The sequence below is a fragment of the Atheta coriaria genome, unplaced genomic scaffold, assembly GCF_025399875.1.
Source record: "Atheta coriaria isolate IRGN ID8LTWV9N9 unplaced genomic scaffold, Caltech_Dcor_3.1 hic_scaffold_10_pilon, whole genome shotgun sequence".
Taxonomy (NCBI): Eukaryota; Metazoa; Arthropoda; class Insecta; order Coleoptera; family Staphylinidae; genus Dalotia; species Dalotia coriaria.
Window position 1 is genome coordinate 3908462 of NW_027045452.1, and position 27616 is coordinate 3936077.

A 27616-nucleotide genomic window follows, 5' to 3' on the forward strand; every position below is an offset into this window, starting at 1 on the left:
TAAAAGCGGTTTAAAATGCTTATCAAATGCATAAAATCACCGGACCTTCTCTCTCAATGCGTTAGCTGCCATGCCTACTCAACTGAAGTTACTTAAGTCGCGTGTATAAAAGAAGAACGCACAGATTAGATGATTTAGTGCCCGTCGCAACCGCGAGCGTAATCATTGTGTACTTTTTTTTATTCCTCGTGCGGTCATCTCACTTTGCAACAAATTTGGTTACAATTAGTTTGTGTTGGTTCAATGTAGTTCCGTGCGGTCACTTACGACATATTATGCTATCAGTCCGATGACGTTTTGCGGACTATTATTAATGCCCACACTGGACGCAAATAGCCATGAATAAAAGTCAATAAACGAATAAAAAGACGAAAGTGTTATCTGCTTCACTTCATTCAGCGTCACTCGTCGTAGGTTGCAAAGGTGTAAAATTGAGATAATAAATCTCACATGATACACTGATAAGTAAACAAGCGTTCGGAAAACAATATACAAATAAATAATAATCTGACGATATAGTGACTGGTTGCATTTAAAAGTTCATTACAATATGAAGTTAATTGTGTGTTGCTTGAGTATTGTATTGGTGGTGCATTCAACGTTGCAGTCATCATCTCTGGAACTAGTTCAAGTTGTAAGTATAATTAAAATAGATTAAATCATTTTAATCTATTAAGTGGCTGTGATAGTTTTTTAGGCATGGATCAAGAACTCCTGAATTAAAGGATACTTATCCTATGGATCCGTATACCGCTAAAGATTTTATGCCAATGGGTTGGGGACAATTAACAAATGTAATTAAAATTAATTAATGTAAAAACGTATCGCGTGCGAGGAAACCAAAACTTTACTTTTTTTTCATGTTCAATGTGCACTCACAGCTATAATCAAATTCGATTCAAACCTAATTATTAATTAGTTATAATTTATTACTTAGCGCAAGTTTGACCATGATTTTGCAAATTTAACATTTAATGTGTGTTTGATTTTTAAGGACGGCAAACGTCGTGCGTACAAATTAGGTCAACTGCTCCGTACCCGTTATGATACTTTACTTGGTGATATTTACACGCCTGGTTTGGCTTATACTCAATCTACAGATTTTGACCGAACTAAAATGAGTGCCCTTCTTGTGCTAGCCGGATTGTTTCAACCATCCAGTGCACAAAAATGGAATAACGATTTGGCGTGGATTCCTATTCCATATCATGTTGAAAAAGCCGAAAATGACTTTGTAACTATAAATAATTTAAATAATTTTTCTATGAACTTACAAATGGTTAGTTTTTAAGACGTCCAACACACTACTGCCCGCAATATGTACAAGAACTAAATCAAGTGCTTGAAACTGACCCAAGAATCATGAAAATATTATCAGAAAACCAACAAGTGTTAAATTACATTTCGAAGAATACAGATAAACCAATGGTGACCTTGATGGACGTGTTTCGGCTCTATCAAACACTAAATGCTGAAGAGGCATTGAACATGACCTTGCCGAAATGGACTGAATCGGTATATCCGCGCAAAATTCATGACTTGGCAGGTCGTCAATGCTACTTCGAAAACTCCAATCAGATCTTGAAACGACTCAATGGAGGTAATCACTTTCACTTTGCAACACAAACATAAACATAAACAACATGATACTGTTTTATACATTTTATTCATTTAGTAAATCGTGAAAAACATTTAATTGTACAAATTAAAGGTCGCAGCTTGAGTCATGTGATTAACAACATGAGCGTAAAGATGATAAACGTCACGGCGGGCGCAAAAATCCATTTGTATTCGGGTCACGAGAATAACGTCGTCAATATCCTCAGCGCACTGGACGTTTTCGAGCCGCACGTGCCGAAATACAGCGCTGCTGTTATCATAGAACTGCACAATTTCAAATCCAAGGAGATGGATGATTATAAAGTTAGAGTGAGTTGCAACGTTGTTTAGAAAGGTTATAAAATATGTTAAGAAATGTTTATTTTATACAGATATTATACGTCCGTGACGTTGACGCTAAGTACGAACCGGAAGTGAAAGTAATTGATAACTGCGAAGCGTTCTGCCCGTATCAACGCTTCGTGGATATCACGCGACCAAAAGTTCCAATCAACTACACAGAGGAATGTCACTCGAGTGTACAGCTGGATTGAAGTTGTTGTTGAGAAATTTCCGTTCAGTTTCTTGATGATAGGCTTATCGTATTGTTGTGTTCATACTGCTGGTTCAAAGTTAGAAAATATTTATTTATATAATCATAACGTATGTGTAAAGTTAATTTATTTAGTATATTTACGGATGTAATTTGAAATACGTTATGAACATTGCTTTTTGACCAATCGTGTACTGGTGATAAGAAATGAATTGCCCAAACGTAATTTATTAGTCACATATTAACGATGTTATCTTCACAAATTAAAAATATAATTAATCTGAAATTATAGTTCATATTGTTTAATATCATGATTACTATTCATGAATATCCATTCCAGTGAACAAGGACCATCTAAAAAATTAATTAGGTATTTATGTATTTATCACACAATTGTTTTTATAATTACCCATTGTTGCCCAAGGATCAAGATTTTTATCAAACTGTGTTCTGACTGATTTTAACGCATGTTTGATTGCCAGTGGGACAGAAAACGCCAAACAAAATGGTGGCTCACTAGTTGCTATAAATAATTTACATTAATTACGACTTAGAATATTGATATTAACTAATATCATACCTTTGTTTTTAAACGGAGTTAAAGGATTTGGTATTCCGTCTGGAAATTTCACTCTCATATCAACTGGTATATCTTTCACTCCAGGAATTTTATAATTCCAAGTATTGTTTGTTTTCAATGCACCTTTATTATCATAGATTAGTTCTTCACTCGTCCAATGACCTAACCCCATCATGTAAGCCCCTTCTACTTGTCCAATATCTATAAAAGGATTTAAAGAGTCGCCCGTGTCTTCAACTAAATCAGCCCTTTGAACGATAATTTGACCAGTCAAAACATCCAACTCTATTTCACTGACACTCGCTCCATAAACTACGTATATTGTTGGATTAGTTTGGTCATGAGCATAAATTGCATTTTCAGTGAGAGATAACCCATTTGCATGTGCATTCTGTACCCTTTTAAGCCACGGCGAATCAGAAGGAAGTTTATTGTCAGTTGCTGCTTGGTTAATACGTGTGATCAAGCTGGTACATGCTGTATTCAAAGCCATGCAGATAGATTCCGTAGTAACTGATCCCGCGGTGACAAAATTATTGGGAGTCGTAAAATTGTTAGAAGGCAATACACTGACCATATTAAAATCAATTCCCAGAACATAGGCAACAACTTGAGCTGCTTTAGTGTTTATACCTTGACCAATTTCAATCCCTCCATGTGTAATGGCTACGGTACCATCAGATTGGTAGATTGAAACTTGTGCAAAGTAAGGAGATAGTCCTGTTAGGGCATATGCCATTGGTACTAAGGAAATACCTTTTTTCCTCCAAATGTTTTCCTAAAAATACATAATTTTAATATGTAAGTGATTTGGTACTTAATTTTTAAATTATACCTGATTAAATTTTTCTATTGCAGATCTTCGTTTTCTATAGTCCGACCATTCTAAAGTATCATTAATGATTTTCTTTAAAAGATTGTCATTCTTTAAGTTAGCCAATCTAACATCAATTGGGTCTTTATCCAATTTACAAGCAATATGATCCATGATAGTCTCAATAATAGCACTACCTTCCATATAACCAGGACTTCTCATGTAAGTTGCTGCTGAATTATCTGTTTTAACAATGTCCAATTCAGTATAGAACGTGTCCGTAACATAAGGACCTTCATATAACTCAACCATAAACTCTTCTATTGCAGAGTTTCTGTACACACCGGTATTACAATACAAATTAGTATTTAGGGACCCAAAAACTCCATTCTTGTCCACACCCACATTATAAGTTGATCTTATGGAGTGTCTTTTGCCTATAATGTTCATATTTGCTTCTAGGGACATGAATAACTTGACTGGTTTTCTTAGTTTGATGGCTGCTAGTGTAGCAGCACATGCCATCCAATTTGCTCGAGTTACTTTACCACCAAAACTACCTCCTACCCATTTAACTTCAACGTTGATTTTATGAGCTGGTATGTTCATTGACCTTGAAACTGATGATTGCACAGAGTTTATCCATTGTGTGCCAATGTGAATCTTTATGTTGCCATTATCTCCAGGATTCACAGAAGCCACTTGTAATTCCATGTGATTGTGGTATTGAGGTAAAGATTCAAACACTCCCTCAAATTTTATAGGAGCATCATCTATAATTTATATTTTTATAGAAAAACTGAATTATTTTTAGTTAACGTGTAATACTTTGATTTTTTGGCATCCAGGTGTTGAAGTGTTTTATTCGATCAGGATGTTTAAGTGCGTCTGTAGTCGTAAGCACTGGTTCTGTTTTAGTAGAATCAAAAGTAACTTTAACCAATTTTGATGCAGCATCAGCAATTTCTTGAGAATTTGCGACAATTATACCAACTGGTTGAAAATAATATTTTAGTTTATCACCGATTCCTAAAAATATTTCTTCATCATCGAATTCTAGTACTTTGTTTGGAATCGTAAATGAATTTACTCCAGGAACGTCAGCAGCTTGGAAGAAACCTTCAACTCCTTCTAGTTTCTAAAAAATTTAAATAATACAACAAAAATAATAAATGCATGATATCATACCAATGCTGTTGATGCATCAATTAATTTCAGAACTGATCCTGGTACTGCTTTACCCTGAACAAAAACAGCAAAACATTGACCATAATTATCAGCTTCATCAGTTACATATTTTAATTCTCCAGATGTCTGGGCTGCGGCTTCTATTTTATGAATTGGTTCCCCCACCGGATACATAGATTCCTTCGTTTTATAATCCTGGACACCAGTTGAAACTGAAGGTCTGACTAGTTTTGATGCTCCAGATTTATTGCGCGGTGAAATTAGTTCATTTGGAGTAATGCTCAAAACAAACTTGTAAAATAAGCTTATGCAGAGTTTTCTCCGAAATTCTGGAGAAGGATCTGGCATAGTATTGTCCGGCTTGATTTCAGATTGCAATTTGGCGAAGAAACTTTGTAAATTCTTGTTGTCAAAAAGGACTTTTCCTTTGATCAATTTTTCTGTTTTACTAGCATGTATAAATGTTGAATTCACACCTCCAAATACAATTGTACATTTATCCACAACATTCTTTTTAAATTTAATTAAAAACCCCGCGTTTATGATGGCGTGAGCGTTCTGTGCTCGTTTCATAATTTTGTAAGAATCAAATTGATAATTATTATCCAATGTTGGAATTTCAATGCTTCTGATAATCTTTTTATTCATGTCAAAATCAAGAAACTCACTGGGCGAAATTTTGCGTAGACGTCTACCATTGTCTATAACTAAAACCGCATCAATTGTTTCCAACAACAGAAAAATGTCGGACGGAAATTCATTGTATGTATACTTCATTGCTAGGTTACCAGCAAGGGTACCAATCTGTAATTTTAAACAATTATAAAATGTTTTAATATTGTAATATTCTTAAAAAATGTACTAACATTTCTAACTGGCACATGCGCAACAACATCCAAATGTGTTGCAACTTTAGCCAGATGTTTGAAACCATCATCAATCTCAGAAACTTTTTGGCATATTTGCATTGTCTCACTTAGCGTCATGTTACCACCTAAGATTAACTTTGAAGTATTATGAGAGTAGCCTTGAAGCTCTTTTACTCCCGAAATATCAATAAAATAATCACGATTTGATATATCTTTATAAACACCTTTTGCGGTATTACCAGATACAAGTTGGTACGTTCTTCTTGAATTCCTTCTGAATATTGCGAAAATATCTTTAATTTTAGATACTTTATACCAGTTATCTGCCGAAGTAACGTTATTATTTACGTGATTATGGTTTGTCATTATAATTGAAGGTATTTCGTCGTTCATTGAAAATTCCAAGCATTTTTTGGAACAATTTTCGTTGTTAGAACAACGCTTGAGGTCTTCAATATCGCGTACAATGCCTAAAATACTTTCATCGGCATCAGTTGCCATTGATTTGAAAGCTGATAAAATTGGTCTATAACCAGTACATCTGCATAGATTTCCTCCAAAGGAATTTTCTATTTGATGCATTTTAGTTACACCAGATTCTTTCAGAGAGTACATGTTCATCACCATACCAGGAGTGCAGAACCCACACTGAGTGGCATTAAATTGGACCACTTTCTCTTGAATTTCATTGTAACCGTCGATGCGGTTTCCCAAACCTTCTACAGTAGTGATTTCCCATCCTTCTACCATTAAAATCGTAACTAAACACTTAAATAAGGAAAAATTGCATTAATGAAACAAAAGTTTTTGTATAGAAAATGTTACCGAATTAATTGCTTTTGTTTCTTTTGTATTTGTATTTAAGTTTGTGAAAGTAGCCGATACGATGCAAGCACCACAACCGCCTTCCATGCACATGTATTTTGTTCCTGTAAGATGTAAATTCTTCCGAAGGTATTCATTAAGAGTTGTTTTAGGAGTAATCGTAGTTGTGTCCACTTAAATTATAAAAGCATTTATATAATACTGGACGAAAATATATTTTTATTATTACCTGTTATTTTAGTGCCATTTAAGAAAAATATTATTTTATTTGTTCTAAAAATTAAAACACAATTTATTATGATATAATATAAGTTTTAAAAAAAAGTAATCACTCCTGAAATTTCCAAGGACCAAAATTATTTTCAACATCATTGTTATAGTCGCTTTCGCTGCCTTCTTCACTGCTCATCTTGACTTGAATTACACCAAAATGTGCAAATCAAGTTATATTTATTGGCGGACATATTGCCTTATCGTTTTGTGTAATTAAGTTCAGACATTTTTTTATAATAATGGTTGGTAAATATGCCATAATTACATAAGAATTTTTAAATTATATTATAGATTTCGTAACATGACATATCAACATGCAATGAGAAATATTTTTATGTAAACACATTTCTGAAATCTAAATTCCAAAGTAGAAAAAAATCGGCCCTACAAAGTTGTTTGTTTGTCAATTGATACCTTACTAGCACTGCCTCATGTTAGAACTGAGTTACACTATGCTCCAAAATATAATAAATCTATGTAATAGAAACAAGATTAAAAATAATGTAAAAGTATAACGTAAGTTTAGATATAATTTCATGCATCCATAAAAAAAAATTCTACTTCGATAGTAACACAATTCGGTAACAAACAATCAAAGAATGTCTACATAACTTTATCAATTCCAACGTTGTCCAGCGGTTTCACTTTTTCGTGTTCATGTTCAATAACCTTGGAATAATTGTAATATTTAAATACACGTGCCCAATATTACCACATAATCACTTAATTAATCTATTCTATTTTGTACAATTATTTTTAAATTGGGGTATTATCATTACTAGATTATTAAATGAATAATAACAACTCAGTTCGGCCAGAAATAAAGAAAATGGTTTGTTAATAATTATCATACGTATAACTAGCTTTCAGCTCTATTATATTACTTCAATTTGCTTAATTTTATAATTACAGTGTATACTGTGTGATATCATGATTAGAGTTCATAAAAATCCATTCCACCGAACATGGTCCTTCTAAAAATGAAAAATTTTGTTTCAACATATTTTAGTAGAAAATAAAAAGTGCTTACCCATTGTTGCCCAAGGGTCAATATTTGGAGCAAACTGTGTTCTAACTGACTGCAATGCATGTTTAATGGCCAATGGAACAGAAAATGCCAAACAAAATGGCGGTTCACTGGTTGCTGTAAGTATTGAAGTAAAACTGCATATAAAAAAGAAAAGTTAAATATATGTTTACCTTTATTCTTAAAAGGAGTCAACGGATTAGGTATGCCATCCGGAAGTTTGATTCTCATATCAACCGGAATATCTTTTGCTCCAGGAATTTTGTAATTCCATGTATTGTTTGTTGTTAGCTTGCCGTCATCATTATATATAATTTCTTCACTCGTCCAATGGCCCACACCTGTTACATAAGCACCTTCTACCTGTCCAATATCAATAAAAGGATTTAAAGAGTCACCCGTATCTTCAACAAGATCAGCTCTCTGTATAATAATTTGACCTGTCAACACATCCAATTCAATTTCACTGACACCTGCTCCATAAACTACATAAAACGTGGGATTGGTTTGATCATGTGAGTAACATGCATTCTCGCTGAGTGATAAACCACTGTTGTATGTATTTTGTATTTTTTCGAGCCATGTAGCATCAGGTGAAAGATTAGCAGCAGTGGCAGCCTGATTAATATTGGCTAATAAAGTGGTACAGGCTGCTTTGACCGCCATACATATTGACTCTGAAGTTACCGACCCGCCAGTAGAAAAATTATTGGGAGCAATGAAATTGTTAGAAGGCCAGATATTGATCATACTCATATCTATGCCTAGAAGATATGCAACCACTTGTGCTACTTTAGTGTTGATGCCTTGACCAATTTCAGTACCTCCGTGAGCGATAGCAACCGTACCATCTGCTATAAAGATTGATACTTGTGCATAATACGGAGTATAGCCAGTAAGAGCATAAGACATTGGTACTAAGGCAATCCCTTTTTTTCTCCAAATATTTTCCTCATTAAATTTATCTATTGTAGATTTACGATTTCTATAATCCGAAAAGTCTAAAGCGTCATTAATAATTTTCTTCAATAAATCATTATCTTTTAAGTTAGCCAATCTAACATCAACAGGATCTTTGTTTGTGTTCAGAGCAATATGATCCATAATAGTCTCAATAATAGCACTACCTTCCATATAACCAGGACTTCTCATGTAAGTCGCTGCTGGAGTATCGGTTTTGACAATATCTACCTCAGTGTAAAACGTATCCGTCACATAGGGGCCTGCATATACTTCATACAAGAACTCTTCTATTGCTGCATTCTTATAAAGTCCTGTGTTGCTATAGAGATTATTGTTTACGTAGCCAAAAATGCCATCATTATCAACTCCAACTTCATAGGAGGACCTTATTGAATGTCTTTTGCCAATTATGTTCATATTTGCTTCCAAGTTCATAAAACATTTAACTGGCTTCCTTAGTTTGATTGCTGCCAATGTTGCTGCACATGCTAACAGACTTGCTCTGTTAATTTTACCACCATAACTTCCACCTATTCGTTTAATAATGACACTGATTTTATGAGCTGGTATGTTCATAGACCTAGCTATTGATGATTGCACCACACTCATCCATTGGGTACCTACATGAATTGTATAATCACCATTGTCTTCTGGATGAACTGAAGCTACTTGAAGTTCCATATAGTTATGATATTGTGGTAATGACTCAAAAACGCCTTTAAATTTTACGGGAACCTCGGTATCTAAAAAGTATTCTTAGAATAACCAGGTTTATTTCTAAAAAATATGCTTTACTTTGACTTTTTGGCATCCAAGTATTAAAATGTTTTATACGTTCAGGATGATCAAGTGCTTCGCTGGTGGTAAGTACAGGTAGTTCCGTAGCAGGCTCATAGCTAACTTTTACTAACTTGGCTGCTGCTTCAGCAATACTTTGAGATCGTGCGACTATAACACCAACTGGTTGAAAATAATATTTTAGTTTATGGCCGATAGCAGGAAATATTTCTTCATCGTCCAAATCGTAAGCTGCTATTGGAATCGTAAATGAGTTAACACCTGGAATGTCACTAGCTTGGAAGAAACCCTCTACTCCATCCATATTCTGCAAAAATAAGAGTAGAAGAAGAGTAGTAGTCAAATATAATAAAAATTAATTAATTACCAAAGCTTTATTAGCATTGATTGATTTTAAAATTGATCCAGGTGACGCTTTACCCTCAACAAAAACAGCAAAGCACTGATTGTAAATATCTGCTTGGTCTGTAATATACTTTGCTTCCCCGGAAGCTTGATCTGCTGCCTCCAATTTATGAATAGGTTCTCCAACCGGATACATAGATGTGTTTGTTTTATAATCCTGAACACCAGTTGAAACAGGAGGTCTGAGTAGTTTTTCCGCACCAGTTTTGTACTTTTCTGAGATAGCCTCTATAGGTGCAATACCCAAAATATATTTATAGAACAAACTCACACATAATTGTTTTCTAAATTCTGGTGAGGGTTGTGGTAACTTATCATCCGGTTGGACTTCAGACAATAATTTCGCAAAAAACTTTTGCATGTTGCTATTATTAAAGAGATTTTTACCTTGAATCAGATATTCGGTTTGACACGCATGAACAAAATGATTATTAACACCGCCAAACACAATTGTGCATTCATCAACAAAATTGTTTGTAAATTTAAAGAGAAAACCTGCGTTGATTATAGCATGGGCATTCTGTGCTCTCTTCATAATTTTGTACGACTCAAATCGGTAAGAGTAATCTAGTGGTGGAATCTCAATGCTCCTAATAATTTTCTGGTTCATGTCAAAATCCAGATACTCACTGGGAGACATTTTGCGTTGACGTCGGCTATCGTCTATAACCAAAATTGCACCTATGGTTTCTAATAACAGGAAAATATCAGATGGAAAGTCTCTGTAAGTGTGCTTGATACTTAGATTGCCAGCAATAGTTCCAATCTGCGAAATAAATATTTTATTCCAGATTTATGTGACTTTAAAATAATAGCTTACATTTCTAACTGGCAAATTTGCTACAAGATCAATGTGAAGAGCAACTTTTTGCAAATAATTAAAATCATCATCCATTTCAGAAACTTGTTGACAAACAGTTATGGTTTCCTGCAAAGTAATATTGCCACCCAGTACTAAATCTGATGTGTTGTGAGAATAGCCTTGCAGTTCTGCTACACTAGAGATATCGATAAAATAGTCCTTGTTTGACATATCTCGGTATACACCTTTTGCTGTATTACCAGCCACAAGTTGATATGTGCTTCCTGAATTCTTGTTGAATATTGAAAAAATATCTTTAATTTTAGATACTTTGTACCAGTTGTCTGCAATTTCAACTCCAACGGTATTAGTCGCCATGATTGTAGGTACGTTACAACAAACAGGCCTTTGTGAGGCATTGCTTTTCTGGCATGAATTTTTCTTGGAACAAAGTTGCAAATCTTCTATATCAGGAACAATTCCTAACAACATCTTATCCGAATCATTTGCCATTGATTTGAAAGCTGACAAAATTGGTCTATAGCCTGTGCATCTACATAAATTTCCACCAAAAGAGTTTTCAATTTGAGCCATTTTGGTTACACCAGATTCTTTCAGAGCATACATGTTCATCACCATACCAGGAGTACATAAACCGCACTGAGTGGCATTAAATTGAACAATTTTCTGTTGAATTTCATTGTAACTGTCGGCACGATTGCCAATGCCTTCAACAGTTGTGATTTCCCAACCAGCTATCATCAGAACAGTAACTAGGCACTAGAATGAATATCTTATATTAAAATATAAGCCTAATAAGAGCTTTTGACCTTTTACCGAATTGACAGCTTTAGTTTCTTTGGTATTAGATTTATGATTCGTGAAAGTAGCAGCCACCACACAAGCACCACATCCTCCCTCCAAACACATGTACTTAGTTCCGGTGTGATTTAAATTCTTACGGAGATATTCATTAAGCGTGGTTTTAGGAGTAATCGTTGTTGTATCCACTAAGAAAATAAATTAAAATCTATTTGTAAGAAAACTATTAAATAGTACATACCAGTGATTTTAGTTCCATTCAGAAGAAATTCTAGTTTATTAGTTCTGCAACTTAAGGAAAAAACTGATAAATTTATACTATATAAATTAAATTTAAAAATTCGTACTTCTGATATTTCCCATCATCTTCTAAATTGATTTCGCCTTGTCCGCTCATCTTAACGTTTGGAAATATACTGCAATAACATCCAGCGTAATATTTTTGTTTAAATCTTTTGTTGTGGAATATTTCCATCCCATAGGTATTATGATATCCATGAGCAAATTTGCATAAATAATATTAAAAGTACAAAAACAATATAATAATTAGAGACCGACCGAAATTTCGGTTTCGGTTTCGGCCAGTTTCGGCCAAGAATTCTAGCTTCGGTTTCAGTTTCGGTTTCGGCAAAAATTGGCAGAAAATTCGGCTAACTTCGCAGCTAATGGCGGTCGCTCCTTGCCATCTCAGTTCGCACATAGAAAATTAAATTAATATTATATTAAGTATCAAGTGACTAAACGGAGACTTTACTCACGAGATTGATTTTGTGTCTAAAAAATGTGGAAAAACTGGCGTTTTATAGGTAGAAGTAGAAAATTATATTTATGTAAGTTACAGTTTCGGTTTCGGTTTCGGTTTCGGCCGAAACTGGGGGCAGGGCCGAAATTTCGGCTTCGGTTTCGGTTTCGGCTAAAATACAGTTTCGGTCGGTCTCTAATAATAATCGACAGTCGGATTAAAACGATTAAAAGGCTTGGTAAGCAATATTTTTTACTAACACATTATTTATTTAACTTTATAAATAAATCAAACAATTAAAAAATTTAAAACTTGCAATATATAAACATAATAATCTAATATAAATACAAGTAAAATCGTTTTAATTTATAAATAACACCAGTTTCTAAAATTACTGAACATTGCTTATAATTATTAAATGCTTCTAAATTCTTCACATTATTTTCATTTCTTTTTTGTCATTAGAATATTTTTATAATCTTCATAATTTTCTTAAATTTTTATATTTCTTTGTCTTTCTTGTTCAAGTTGTATCTTGTCGTTATATAATATCTTATTTGCATCATTATATCAATTTAATATTCATCTAAAAACACTAGAAACTTTCGTACATTATTCTCGATTTCACACGAACGACTTCGCATTCTTTCATCGATATATCTCATACATGTTAACGTGTTTTAATGTATTCTTAATGTATCGTATCATTATATAAGAATCTCGAATGTGTTAGTCATTAGTTTTTATTAATCTGGTTTTGTCTATACACACATAAATTTACATTCATTTACTTTTTACGGGGAAATTATTCTCATCTTTTTGCGTCGATTAATAAATTGTATCCATGGGTTTACTCTGCTTTAGATTATTCTTTAATTTATATTTATTCGTTTATATTTAGCCATTTTCTGTTTTACTTTTTAACATTCATTGAATTAGATATTTTCTTTACTTTAACATCTTCTTACGTTATTACATTTTACATTAATTCTGCTTAGGATTTTTCTTCTTTTTGGATTGGGTTAATTTATGATTTCCATTTTACGATATCAGTTCTATTTGGAATGTGACTTCTACTGGAACGCAAAAATTATTTATTGTATTTGTCGTCTTTCAAATACATGCAATGTTTGCGCGTTGTGTTGTTGTCGAGACTTAACATTTATTTAATCTATCTGATATCTTTATATATAATGGCACTACAGTTACTCATTAAGATTTACTTAACATTTCCACCTTATCTTGTTTTTGTTTATTTTTTTTAACATTTATATCTCATATAATTTTCATGAAAAAGCATCGTCACCATAATAAATCATTAATATTTATATTCGGCTCATATTGCTGACTCAATGATATTTTTGAAATGAGATATAAACGTTCAGACTAAATTTGTATTCCAGTAAATACATAAAATTGGAGACGCATCAACATTGTTATTAATAATAATAATGTTGTTATTATCATATCCATTATATTGCATTTGTGAAACTTAGTATTCTCAAGCCATTATTTTTGTTATAATAATGCAATATTCTTTTACACAAAATACGTGGACAATGCCAAAAATGAGTTGGTTCCTCGCGTAAAATAATTATCATCAACATCGTGTCAAATTTCAATATACCTTTAAAGTTCTCTTCTAGTAATACTAAGATATCTTCATTTTTCCGCGATGAATGTGTTTTTATTTTCTCGAAACGTTCTAAAATTTTATATTCGCAAATTTTATAAAAATACGTTCTTCTGTTATTACGTTTACAATGTTTTATTAATTTTACAGTTGTTGTTTCTTGTTGCATCGCAAAACTTACGTACGCATCTGATGCAAATATTGAGTCAATAATGAAGCAAATTGAGTTCAATTTTCTTTCAATAAAAGTAAAAAATTATTTATTTGAGCAATAATCTTGTTGTGTCACACAAATCATTGTGTGTACTTCTTGTATATATGTGTTGGTTTTTATTCAATATACAATACGTCGAAATATATTTATACAACGCGTTCGTCGATCATTGATCATATATTAATAGTATTTTAATCATATAAAAATGCATTTAATGTCTTCTTAAATATTTCTTTCTATATCATCTTGCATTGTATCCCCATCGACTGGTTAAATATAATTTGAACAAGATTTGTATATATTTGCCATCGACTGTTGGTTAATTTTTCCTAATTAATTTTTTTATTTAATTATTACTCATAAGATATTCAGTCTCAGTCCACTGCAATCCATTTATTCTGGCTGTAATCCAATTACACATTCACTTGACTCGGTTGAAGAGATTTGTGTTTCGTTTTGCATTCGTTTGCGCTTAATTAATTTATTGTGGAGGTGGACATCGCAACACTGTCGTGGTTGCGAACTCTGAAAACTTCTTATCGATGGGTATACGGTCATCGTACAGCGATGGCGCTTGTAGAATGATACCAGCCGTGCCTACGAGCACAGCTAGTGTGAATATCCATAAAAATAGCCGGTCCAAGACCATTGCGACGTATTTCCAATCTTCCTTTACCTACAATTTGAGTAGTTTAATAAATGTTTCAGAAATATGTGTTTCATGTTACTTTTGTTGAATCTTCGAGCATTTTTGTGTGCTCTGCAATAAAGCGCACACAGAAGCAGGACTTGTGTATCTCTGGCGGGCATCTTGAATGTGAAAACGCAGGATTGCGCAACACGGGCGATTTGATTCCGGATTCGTCCAGTCCAGAAACTGTCAGATCCTCGCTTTCGCTTGGCGGAATTGCGATCGGCCCGTGGATTTGACAACTGCCGCCGAATGGACCGCTGAGGCCCGGAAAAGCTCTGCAATTTCACCGGACATCATGTTAGCGACAAGAAAATGATAATATTGGCTTAAGACGTTCCACTAAAGCAAAAACATGACAAAGAAAACAGTCGGAGCACTTTCTCTACAGCGTACAGTTGCAAGAAACAAAGTTTACATTAAGCTTGTTTGTTCGAACGACTGCACGTGAAAAAACATTAGTTCTGACCGAAGAAATCCAGCCGGGAGCACGTTCAAGACCGGAAGTAGACTCCAAGGTACAATAAACAACGCTGTGAGCGCAAACCCGGGAAGAACAACACGAAACTTTCATGATGCTCTAGACGTCCTAGAACATGTTCTAGTGACGTGTGGTGAAAGTTTTGAGGTGCGGTTAAACGGTACAACTTTTTTTAAAAAGAACATCTCTAAGAAACGACTGCGACTATAGTTAAAAAATAACTAAACATTTGAATTTAAATTGAATTTAAAATAAATATTTTAGCTTTTAGAGATAAGTGAAGAAGATAAGAAAAAAACGGCAAATAGAGAGTAATAAATGTAGAACTTACCCTGGAGACATATCGTCTTTGGACGGCGTCCGACTGGGAAATCGTCGGGGGCTGCAATCGTCTGACGTTTGCACGTTTCCTCGATACGGGTACATGCACGTGGAAAATTGACGGCCACGCATCATCAAACGGCCGGAGACATACCGACTGTGGACAAAACAACAATTAAGAAGTTATGAATAAAAGTCTCAATCGATTGTGTTGTCACAAAGTTGTGTTTCCATCCAATTCCTACAATGCTTCAATGCTGCCAGCTTTCAACGCCTTTTAATATTTATTTATTTCTCCTTTGCCTTTTTTCAACGTCGGCTGCCTTTACGGCTGTTTCCTGCTTTCATCATTCTTATTCCTCACTCCTGTGTGCATGACATTCGCACTTTGCATGCGAAGCGATCGAGAAAATCGCCGACCCAAAACTTCAAACTCTCACCCGAATGTCTGAAATTGTGGCCGGTGCCGAAAAGAGATAAATGAAAATTCTAACCACGTGCCACTCTAACCATCGATTGGGACGCGGCCGAGCCGAAGACACCGAAGAAGACGTCGCAATTTGCGAGTTGGGTCGTTTATTAATGAAGCGTGCGGAGGCGGCTTACCTGTTTGTTTCGAACATGTACTGCGGCCGTCGCATCACCAGCAAGCGCGGCAGAATGTGGATGAAGACCCGTTTCACCCACGGTGACATTTTGTGCGTTTGCGGTGACCGGAAGTGCACGTTCAGCACAACTACGGTCACGCATATACTGAAAAATATTTAAATATACACATTAAAGTTAAATAAAATGACAAACTTACTTCTGCTTCTTTTCGGGCGGAAATATTTGAGCATAAAGAAATGAATGAAAGTCAAATATTTTGGATGGGAATGTCAATGGAAGAGGAAACGAATTGGACGACAAATGCCAAGAATGTTAAGATAATATTTACATAAAGTTAAAGAGGGATAAGTGGTTCGGTTGCCAGTGTTGAAAATACATCAAGTCGCTAGAGGCTGACAAAGAAAATGTTTAAAAAGACTTTTCTGAATGGTTAGAACTACAAATACTGAGTGTTACTTACCTTATTGATACTAATATCATTGCAAATATCAGGTACTTTCCAAGCAAAGGTACGACCAGTGAAGTCGGCGGAATAATTTCGACAACCAGCAGAAAGAACACGTGGAGACTAATGAGGATTGAAATCGATAATGTGACCTGCAAGTGAAGGTAATGATTAGATTGATGTGTAATTTATTTTTTGAAAGATAAAAATGGTTTTCATTAAAGTTGGTTGTCCCTTTTTATGTGTGTGTGTTTTTTTAGAATTTTCGATTATGCTGATGCATCGAGATTTGAGCCAACGCTGACGCAAGTATTCCGTCTTCTCGACGATGGAATTTCGCAAGTCGACGGCGCGCCACATCCTTGCCAAGGCGTACAAAAGGACTCGAGCGAAATGGCTGCCGCATTAGCATCGCCATGGCCGGCGTTAAAACATTACAAATTCTGACAATGACAAACGACAACCTCACGTGGTTTTGCCACTCAAAGTCACGCTCTAATGTGAAATCTCAGTGAAAGCTCAAGACGTGCATTCATCAATTTGATTCGTTTATTTCGCAAAATCGGAGTTTAGTAAATAAATCAATGTGTTAAGTGTATTAGAACCTTTTTTAACTTTTTTCTTTTAATGTCCTGCTAGATTATATCAGTGTGAAACTCCTGACCTGCATTTTCAAGTGTTATTGCACTCTGGGCATGGCTTTAACACCGCTTTCCGGCACTTATTTCGCTCTCGCGCCGCCGCCGGCATGCGTAAAGCTCGGTGGCTTGTCGGCGTTGTCGCGCTTCGTGCTTTCGGCCGGCAAAGGGTGCAAATACCCAATCGATAGTGCACCTCGAACACCATCGCGCCCATGCGGTGTCTACCAAACTTTGCCTTACAATTCAGTTGGTAAACAACTCACATTTTATGTCACTACGTCAAATTAATCCAAAAAGCTTTTTTAATCAGGAAAATAGAGTTTTTTTCCGAACGACATTTAAATATCACTTTATTTTATTTTGTATATGCTACTTTTGATGTTTCAATTTTATAATTTGTCAAGGTAAACAGTCAATGAAATTTATAGTTCAGTTGTACGGCGTTATACCATCCAGCAATTTCACAAATTAAAATATGCACTTGCGACAAGCATTTGCGTTTGTGAAAACAATATTCTAAAAAGCTTTCGCATTGTATTAATCATACAAACGCAAAAGAAGCAATTTAACAAATTAAAAACTCAAAAAATCTTTAATATGCAAAACTTGGAGTGTTCTTGATTATAATTGAAAAATAAATACCAAGTTGTTCCTTGGCTTGAATTTTTTGGTGAGGATATTTAATAAATAAAAAAATAAAATCTCAACTCTCATTCATTTTAGGAAGGTTTTCTTAATGTACGAATAAGCTTTTAAGACGTTCCCAACCACGCCTATTGGATGTAACGTCGGAAAGATTACTCTGACTGAGAAATATTTAAGGTATGCCAGTCATGATTCATCTACAAAGTGTAATGAGATAAAACACATCTTACATTTGCTGGTGGATCAAATAACGTGGAAATAGTACACTCTGTATTATTTTGAGTAAGTGAACTTCATTTCCTTATTTTCTTATTTCCGTATTTAAATTAAACCTCCAGTGCGCGTAATTTATACCTACTTTTTTGTATCATCACATTAAACATTTCCTTGTCCCTTTTGAGTTTACGTCTTTTACGAATCTTCTTGAAAGAACATTAATGTAAATGATTTTGGAGAATAATCCTTTAAATTTTAGAATTTAGTAAATATTTATAGCAAAACTCTTTTTATCTTGTGCAATTTGTATATTCCGTATCAGTAATGCAATCTAAGGGTATTTTCAGTATACGAAAAGACTTTATTTTACTTGTGTGTCATTTTCACCTGATAAACTCACTATTATGATCTGAAAATTTTGAATATTTTCTTAAATTTTCAGAATTTAATTACCACAATTTGAGCGAATCTAGTAATAAATCTATTATTGTAGGCAAAACAACAACAGAATAAACAAACGTATACTAGAAAAACTACAACACATTATTTCTTTTCGTAACATTTGTAGAAATTTTATAAATGATGTGTCATTTTTACTACTTTATACGCTGTCACTAAAAAGCTGTAAGAAAACACTAGAAGGCTTTCAGAAATAAATTCGTGCGCTTATTAATTCCCAAAATACGTGCTTGTCAAGAATCCGGATATTTATTCACTGTTTCACTATTTATCACAAAACTTTTATAACAGCAATAAATAAAATAAAAAACTTGCATCGACTGCGATTTTTCACAAGTTAATCTTTATTGCCGATGTTTTGCGTCACAATAGGAAATACTAACTTCACATGAACAAAGCCACAATGAATAGAAGTGTATTTTGAATTTGAATCGAAATAAAAATAAATAAAAATGCGACGCAAAACAATGAAAATGAAGCGAATTGAAACGTCGATGTAAAACAAAAAACAACAGAATTCGGTCGATCCCGATCGTAAACGCGGATGCAAAGTGAAAACTTTTTTCATCATCTTTGAGCCGACCAACACGCGCCGAACGATTCCGCTCGTGTACTCGACTTTTTCTTGTTTACGCGTTGGCCCAAAACGCATTTGAAAAACGAGCAACAAAAAAACGAGAAACAAAACCGAACGAAGCGATATCGATGAGAGAAAAACGTTCGGGGAGTTGAAAACACTTCAAAGGAAACTCTGATAAAATTTTCAATTGACATACAGAGTGTGTACAAAAGTAAATAATTTACCTTTTCACCACTATCCGATGGCAAGTAAAATGTTAGAACGGTAAGGAACGAGATGCCCATGCACGGAATAATGATGTTCACCGTGTAGAAGAGAGTTTTGCGACGCATTGTGATGTTGAATGTTATATCCAGATATGGTTCATCACAGCAGGTGTAGAATTTTTCATTTCTGAAATACAACGAAACGGAATTAAAACAATGTAGCTGCCTTAATTGTTTTAAAAATATGCTCTTTGATACAGTCGAAACTTTCGGAAAACTTTGCCATCATCTGGGAGGCAGATCTTTTGTCAACTTGCGAAATATTTCTTGTGCGCTTTCGTGAAGTTTACACACAACGTGTCGAATAATATTCGCGTGTAATTAACGCGCTACCCTAACTTTGGAAACACATTATGCCTCCCTAAACGAATGAAGAATTTTGCGACAAAGTTTCAACTAAGCCACAACGAGATAAAGATGATCCAACATGGTAATATTAAATTTAGAATTAAATTCAGACTTAATTCTCACCTGACAGCAGGTACTTCAAGTATATCCCACTCAACCGACATGTAGAACTCGGAGAGGTCCACTCCGACTTCCACCACATTGCTGCCGGCTTTCTCGTCCATGTGTCGCAAGTCTACCTGCGCATCCACCAAAATGACAGTTACTTTAGTGTCGCATCACGCGGCCATTAACTACTCATTAGAATCATAAACACATGTTTTGCATAGATGCATCTGCATTTTCAGCACACAAAAATTGCAAATATTTTCTCTCAACATGTAGTAGTAGTATCATACGTATATATCAACATTATCAACTATCACAATTATCATAATGTCAATCGCTTAGGTAAATCTGAGTACATATTGAAACACATTTACGTACGAAAAACACATACAACATACACGCTAATCAAAAACGAAACGATATCAACATTCAATTATTTTTATTTATAAATATATATATTATCGCAATATATATAGATTGATATTTAATTATTGTTATAATCTGTACAATCATCATTCATTTATTATTCGTTTAAGGTTTATGTGAGCAGAAAAATCAGTAATATTGCTGGCTGAGTTAAAAAATGTATGTACACAGATATCAAACAAAAATAAATATAAATTAAAGAAAATTGCTTTTTCTGATAATAGAAAGCGTTTAAGATATTTTATTAAAATATGAAAATAATGTTTTTGTAAGTATTTTGTCGGTAGTGTTAAAAAAAATTAAAATAATTTCTACTAAAAAAATAATATAAATAAATTTTTATATTATTAAATCAATATAAATCAAATAAAAAGTAAAGCTTTCAAAGCGAAATATATAAAACGTTGTATTTATTTTTAACCTTTATCAAAAAGAGAGTATAAATATAACGTTTTATTGTTAACAAATACTACGTTCTACAAACATACATTTAAAAGAGAAGTAGGTTTGGTATTATGATTCTCACAAACAAGTAAAAAATATATATTAGTGTTTCAAATGCAATGCAAAGGAAAGTTACATCCGAGCCTTTTTTGCAGACAAGTAGCGCATGCATTTGTATATTACTAAGCTGCATAGAAAATTGCTTGTTGTTTGAGGTAATAAATCAATTTTTATGATCATTAAACTCTACGATTTCTCACAACTTTTAGAAACCTCATTTTAAAACATTTACAAAATAATATGTAATTAATATAAAAAGTTGGTGGAGAAAATTTAAGAAAAACTTCACAATACCATTATTTTCTCCATCTACGCAGAATACATGCTCAACGGCTACTAATAATATTTATTAATAAATCAATTATGTAATTAATACGGTTATACGTGCAAAACACAATTCTAGTGTAATTACCTGAACAATTAACTAATATTAACTACGTTTAATGACACCCCAAACACTAGGAAACAACATAAAACTATCAACTCGTAAATCACCAATTAGAAATTCATGCCATACTCAATTCAAAAGTTGCACTTTACGACAAAACATTACAGTAGATTACATTTAGTGATGTACACAAGATGAAATATGTGGAATATTTGCAATTTTTTACTAGATAAAAACTTAAAAAGCTTTGTTAATTAGTGAACTACAGTTATCTAACAACAGTAATGCTAAATGCAACATTAAACGCTAATTAATAAAACGTGACAATGAATAACTACACCCAATGCGTATAAATCAGTCTAAAATGCTAATAACATTTAAAACTGTGTTTTGCTTGTATGTTATATTAATAATGAGTAATTATTACTGCACATACAATTATGCGTAAGGATATATTGTCCTCGCACTTATGGTTCGTGTTTTGTTTCTCGCCCGAGCAGAGCCGATGAATAACGCCGGAATGCGACAACTATGCATTAAAGTGAAACTATGCGATGAATTATGCGCGTGGAGGCTTAAAGGACAACGCGACTCTAATTAACTGGTCGGCTCTGCCCGGCGCCGCCACCATCAGCGTGAAATTTAGTTTCTTGCTTGCTTAATCGCTCGGAGTCAGATACGACGCCATACGAAATTATTAAATTATCAAGACATGGGTTGTGTCTTAATACACTTAGCAAGACTTAGTTTTAACGCCGATTATTAATAACATGCTTTTAGATATTAAGCATTGATTTTTGTATTAGTATGCTTCAGCGCATTCACTTTCATCATGCCATGGTAATTTTTGAAGCGTTTTAAGCGCTAGGATCTTAACAGATTTATAATAACAATTTACATTCACCTAACATTGAGTCACAACACAGATTCGTGTCTAAAACACGTCAAACACGCGGACATACATGTAGAACACTGACAGCACGACTAAACGTCTAGCAGTTTACATTTGATTTTTTCCCAAGTTCCAAGCACCAACTGGTTTCGGTTTGAACGCTAATGAGTGATCTAAAGCTCTGATTGGAAAAGGTATAAAATTGTGGTGCGTCAAAAATCATCAAGTACACCACCAAAAATTGAAATTTGCAAATACAATATTTTTTTTAATAATAAATTGATTAAAGTTTTAGTTTTATTGTTGTTTATTTTTTAAACACAGACAAATCAAAAAATAATTAAATTATTGAAAATAAATAGTACAAAATATAAGAGAGAAGCGTTTAAAAATTTAAATAAGCACATTGAGTAAACAAAGAATAAAACATTGAAAAAAACTCACTTTACTCTTTTATTTTTGTTATTTGTTTCATTTTGAAAAGAATATTATTAGAGCAAAAGAAAATGATGCATATGAAACAATACAATTCTAGTCTAGTTCTCTAGTTTTATTTTCATTCTCGTGATTCGTGCATTCACTATTTTTCTTTCCGCAAGCGTTATTATTTCAATGTGAAATTAAAAACCCATTATACTGCTGCACCATACAAAAGAATGCAAATTTCTAGCATTATTTTGGTTTATGCATTTGTGCAGAAATTAAATTTCTTACTATTTTTTTCATGTACGTCAACAAGAATCATATCCTTCGTAATTCAATAAATTTGTTTGCGTTTGACTCTGCCTTTTACAAGTTCCAAAAGTTTTACTCTCGTTGCAGAAGTTATGAATGTACTTTCTTAATTTCATTTGTGTTCACCGCCCTGCGAGACGCTGTGTTGTGTGTGCTATCGATTGGCTTTGGCTGTGGCTTGGTGCGCCGAAAGAGAAACGTTTTAATCCCGACCTCATTCCCGGTCCGCGTCTCGCGGCCGGATGCATAAAACATACGGGTGCGGAAAGGCCGGACGATGAGAATTCGTCCTGCTTGAAGCTTAATCTGCATCCTGCGGCCACACTCGTTCGCACTTTGTTATCTACTAAAACTTTTTGGTAACTATCAACTGACAAAATGAATTTTTTTGAGTTTTTAATTAATTCGGTGATGACAAAAACGATGAAATGCATAATCCAATTTGCTAATTACATATTTGAATCCTTGAAATAGTCGGAGTAATAGCAAGGTGTCAAATTAGTGAGCGTCGACACGAAGGAGGTCGCACTGCTGGGGTCGCGCTTTGCATATCATCCTAATTGACGCCCGGCGCCTCCACCTGCCCTACCCTAAGCCCACGTACGCCCACGTTTGATGCTCACACACCATAACACAATCACAATTTCACGCTGCAAATCCACTATTCAAATGATTAGATTGACCGTGAATAGATTAGCATTACTTATTATAATTTCCATAATGTACGCAAATTCGCGCAAAGAGTAACGAGTGAGTTGCAATTGAAATTTAACGGCAACCTGTCAAAGCATGCGCTTAGTTTACTTCTTCATGCACTACACAAAGCGACACAAAAGTACAAATAACGCTGTGCAAACCAACATCAAAGAACAAATAACAAAAATTAAGAATATTAGCAAATATCTTTATTTAGTAACAATTTTAATTTAAATCAGGTTAAACAAATGTTTAAGAAACTTAATAAAACGTGTAATTTGTTTAGGTTTAGATTTGTTTTTGTTTAATTATGTTCGAGTGGTTTTACACATCTCACACCATTTTTTTTTAAATTTAAGAGTATAAATATTAAATTGTCGACAAAACATGTAGAATAAAAATTGTGCATTAGAACCAGAGCATATGTGAAATTAAAGTCGGTAAATTGACTTTAATGGCCAAGTGCAATTTTGCGCTCCATTTCACTAAAAAATTTGCCGCATGCTTTTCTTTTTATCATCTTATGGGCAAATTATGAAAAATCACACTGAGAGAAAGAGAAACTTTAACATTTTTTATAAACTGGTTTGTGTACTTTTGTTTTTGTAAATAATTACCATTTAATGGTAGAATTCTTTAAAATTTTATACCTTTCCCTTTTTTGTTTGTATATTTCTATTGGTATATAAATTTATACAGGACTTATTTAAATATGAAATAATTTTATTGACGTCTAAATTTGTAGTCCTGTATAAAAATGTATAATGTGCAAGAAAATATAACATATGTACAAGTGAATTTCTTGCTTTATACATTAAATTCATATACGTATTCGCAAACACTGTACGCATGGTCGATCATCAAAACTCATCGCATCTAAGTTCGTTAAACACGAATGTTGAATGTAAAAGTAGCAAACACACATCGTTCAAATCATGATCATTTAGACAAAACGAAATCGCTCGAGTAGGGAGCCAAACAAACACATCAATCATGACAATCCAAAGAAGTGGAAAACGAAAAACCAAAAAATAAAATCACAATGTACAGAATAACGGCCATTGGTATATAAAGATAAACATCATCATTACGGCATCTCGTTCATATCGTGACGAGCTAGGGCGTTCACTTAAATGTTGCGCTCGCAAATATATAAATATTAATATATATAATAATATATATATTAAATCATTCGCTTTGTACATCAGTCATGGTAAAACGGTTAAGTAGTGGTTAAATGGTGTGGAATGTGTGCGCGAACCTTAAACCCGTCATAGGTCCAACTTCCTAACTTCAACACGCATGTTTGGACGTCGTACGGAAAGAACTCAACGTCAATTGCGCACGACGACTTATAGACGGCCGGCGGCTGCCAGACGACAAGGCCGTTGTAGTAGATGTTGGCCTTCGTCATCAGCGTCACCTCATAGTTGCCGTCGGCGCTGCAACCAGACAAAGCAGAAACAAACAAACTTTTTTTTTGTGGCTCACAACTGCGATTCTAATCCCCACACAACGATGAGACCTGCATACACTTTATACATCTAGCTAGAAAAAAGTCTACAAAATTATTGTACAATAGCAGAAATTAATTATGCACTCATACCCATACATTCACACGATGTTATTCTTACTTTAACAATATTCTGTTTCATCTAATACTTGAATTTTTGACGAGTTATTTTCTCCTTCCGGATATATTTTCAATATCAATTTATTTCAAGTTAAATTTTCGCCGCTGTCACATTGCGCGATATCATTCGTAACCTCTTGCGTTTCTTGAAATTGATACATCAGAAAAGCGTCACTCTCGTGTTGCGTGGCAGGTTGTCATCGTGCGCGCTGACCGATAAAACCTTTCATGTCGTCAGAAACTGGACGATTCGTTTTCTTCTCTTGCGCGCCTATTCGCTCACAGACGCACACAACCACTACTGGAAATCGTCGAAAACGCGTTGCTTATATCATATCCGATTTCCCATGTCGGCCCCAATCTCATCTCAAACTAAATTTCCACCGATATCACGTTTTCCATTTCGTTCATTTTACTTGAAAGTGATGAAAAGTGATGAAAATCATGCGGAATAATAAAGCACTAAAAACTGAGTCTCGAGTATCTTAAAATCATATCAAATTCTCATCAGAATTCATAATTGATTTAGTTTATGACTGCATTGATAAGAATTTAATTAATCATTCAATAATCTTATTTTTTTGAAAAACTTTTTCTACGATAAATTACTTTAAACTTTCTGTGCTTAATGAGACGTAATCATACAAGTAAATGATTTAGATTTGTCGGAGGGCTATTAACGCGACGCACCGTCGAAGAAGAGTGTTTTTCAACGTTTTGGGCTTGTTTTTGCCACCCTCTTCCACTCACCGCGTTGCTAAAAAAGCGAGTAGATGCTAAATGGCGAAATGCGTGATACTGTCGCATACTCCATTAGCTTTGTTGAACATTTTCAACGTGAGTGATATTTCATCGCGAAAATGTGACAGAATACGAAAACTCGCTGCGACAAACATTAAATTACCAAAAAATCTAAATTTGCTTTGAATGGGAGAAAATTGCATCGTGAAAAATTCATGTTTCAGCAACTAGAACTAAATTAGCTTAATTTTATTTTGTACAGCGTTCAGAATAACAATATTCAACATTACCAGTTTTATCTTTAATATTTATTTATGTTCGCTTTAGTTTTATGTTCGATTTCTGCGTCAATTTTTTAGTTATCCGCTTCGGTTTAATCAAACCAAGTTATTTATGCTCGAGTTGATTTAACATTTCTTGTGTGTTATTGGTGTTTTGGTGTGTTCACAAATGTATAGAGGAACATATTATATAAATCACATAATATAATAAAAGGGAGGTATAAATTTCGATCAAAATACAAACAAACTTTTGAAGTTTGCTTTTGTTTGACTGCTCAAAAATAAAATACAAAAAATGTGCCGCTGATATTACAGGCCAAATATTTTTTCCTCGACTTTTTTTTTGCTTTCTATTATTTGGTTGTTTTTTTTTTGTGGCAAATTGTGAAGTAATTCTTACCTTGAAGCCGTCATAGGTCCAACTACCAAATTTGAGTACACAGGTTTGCTCGTCAAATGGAAAATACTCAACGTCAATCTCGCAGGACGACTTGTAAATGGCGGGCGGCTTCCATTCGACCAGACCCTGATGGTAGATAGTTGCCTTCGTCGCCAGCGTCACCTCGAAGTTGCCGTCGGCGCTGCAATCGGTCACAATGCACACACACAACCACGTCCAGCAACCGCAACAAGATTTTGTTTGTTTTTGATAAAATTATGAGCAAAATAAGTTTTCAAGTAGGAAAATATTGTGTTTTTGAAAATGATTCAAAGAGTATTACAGTTGCCGTCGCTTGTATTCATGGTCTAAGCCGACTAAAACAACTAAATCAGCATGAACTACACCTACGACTACAACAATTTTTAGTTTGTCCACGCACACACACGAAATATAAAATCAAAAAATAAGAGAGAAAGATAGAGAGCACCTTACATTACACACGAGTGAAACAGGTACATTTTACGCTCAAGAGAAAACACATGAATTTTACATGAGAACGTGTGAGTTTATGAGCAGAGAATAAATGTTTGCATTTATCAACACATTGCAGCACGCATTCTTCTTTCGTACGCGCTTGAAACTCAAAATTCACAAATCAAAAACCCAAAAACCCAAAACATAGGCACTTGCGATGAAAGCGTAAAGATGGAATGTAAATTATTTGTTTGGAATGCGTGCGAGCACATTTTGTTTTAATTTATGACTGAAAATATAAAAGAAGTAAAACAGAAGCTATTTATTAAATTATTTTAGGAACATAAAATATATAGTCATTTTTATTTACACCATATTTGTGGAATTGTTAAAATATTTTAAATTTATGAGACTTTCTGACGTAGAATTATGCGAAAAATTAAAATGTAATTAAAATGATGTAGATTTTTCTATTTCACATTCTATTTTTTATTTTTGCATTAAAATAAGACAATTTTAAAATTAAATTGAAGCCTTTCAACATGTA

The 27616-nt window shown here is 33.9% G+C and overlaps 4 protein-coding genes across 5 annotated transcripts in view; 1 reads left to right on the top strand and 3 right to left on the bottom strand.

Annotated features, from left to right (window-relative positions):
• Nucleotides 1-65: 65 nt before the first annotated feature.
• On the top strand, nucleotides 66-2443 carry LOC135801017 (venom acid phosphatase Acph-1-like). The gene is made up of 6 exons (XM_065314383.1): nucleotides 66-634; nucleotides 690-794; nucleotides 995-1234; nucleotides 1285-1600; nucleotides 1712-1929; nucleotides 1992-2443. The coding sequence occupies exons 1-6, from the start codon at nucleotides 551-553 to the stop codon at nucleotides 2151-2153; spliced, it is 1125 nt and encodes a 374-aa protein (XP_065170455.1). The 5' UTR covers nucleotides 66-550; the 3' UTR covers nucleotides 2154-2443.
• Nucleotides 2365-7425, bottom strand: LOC135801009 (uncharacterized). Its single transcript, XM_065314376.1, has 10 exons — nucleotides 6761-7425; nucleotides 6658-6701; nucleotides 6429-6601; nucleotides 5601-6371; nucleotides 4735-5538; nucleotides 4375-4684; nucleotides 3568-4319; nucleotides 2733-3510; nucleotides 2562-2675; nucleotides 2365-2506 (listed from the first exon to the last, which is right to left on the bottom strand). The coding sequence occupies exons 1-10, from the start codon at nucleotides 6835-6837 to the stop codon at nucleotides 2439-2441; spliced, it is 3891 nt and encodes a 1296-aa protein (XP_065170448.1). The 5' UTR covers nucleotides 6838-7425; the 3' UTR covers nucleotides 2365-2438.
• Nucleotides 7426-7561: 136 nt separating this feature from the next.
• Nucleotides 7562-11932, bottom strand: LOC135801010 (uncharacterized). The gene is made up of 9 exons (XM_065314377.1): nucleotides 11866-11932; nucleotides 11760-11803; nucleotides 11534-11706; nucleotides 10715-11476; nucleotides 9857-10660; nucleotides 9487-9796; nucleotides 7902-9434; nucleotides 7732-7845; nucleotides 7562-7675 (listed from the first exon to the last, which is right to left on the bottom strand). The coding sequence occupies exons 1-9, from the start codon at nucleotides 11913-11915 to the stop codon at nucleotides 7608-7610; spliced, it is 3858 nt and encodes a 1285-aa protein (XP_065170449.1). The 5' UTR covers nucleotides 11916-11932; the 3' UTR covers nucleotides 7562-7607.
• Nucleotides 11933-12506: 574 nt separating this feature from the next.
• Nucleotides 12507-27616, bottom strand: part of LOC135801012 (acetylcholine receptor subunit alpha-like) — a 44648-nt gene continuing 29538 nt past the window's right edge. Inside the window, exons 4-11 of one of the 2 annotated variants that reach the window (XM_065314380.1) lie at nucleotides 24820-25000; nucleotides 19933-20048; nucleotides 19420-19588; nucleotides 16670-16806; nucleotides 16207-16353; nucleotides 15611-15757; nucleotides 14836-15076; nucleotides 12507-14783 (exon numbers count right to left, since the gene is read on the bottom strand). In XM_065314380.1, the coding sequence (XP_065170452.1) occupies nucleotides 14589-14783; nucleotides 14836-15076; nucleotides 15611-15757; nucleotides 16207-16353; nucleotides 16670-16806; nucleotides 19420-19588; nucleotides 19933-20048; nucleotides 24820-25000 (1333 nt within the window). In that variant the 3' untranslated portion in view covers nucleotides 12507-14588. Of the gene's footprint in view, nucleotides 14784-14835; nucleotides 15077-15610; nucleotides 15758-16206; nucleotides 16354-16669; nucleotides 16807-19419; nucleotides 19589-19932; nucleotides 20049-24819; nucleotides 25001-26613; nucleotides 26795-27616 lie in introns of both variants that reach the window. The other variant, XM_065314379.1, reaches the window with a different exon arrangement.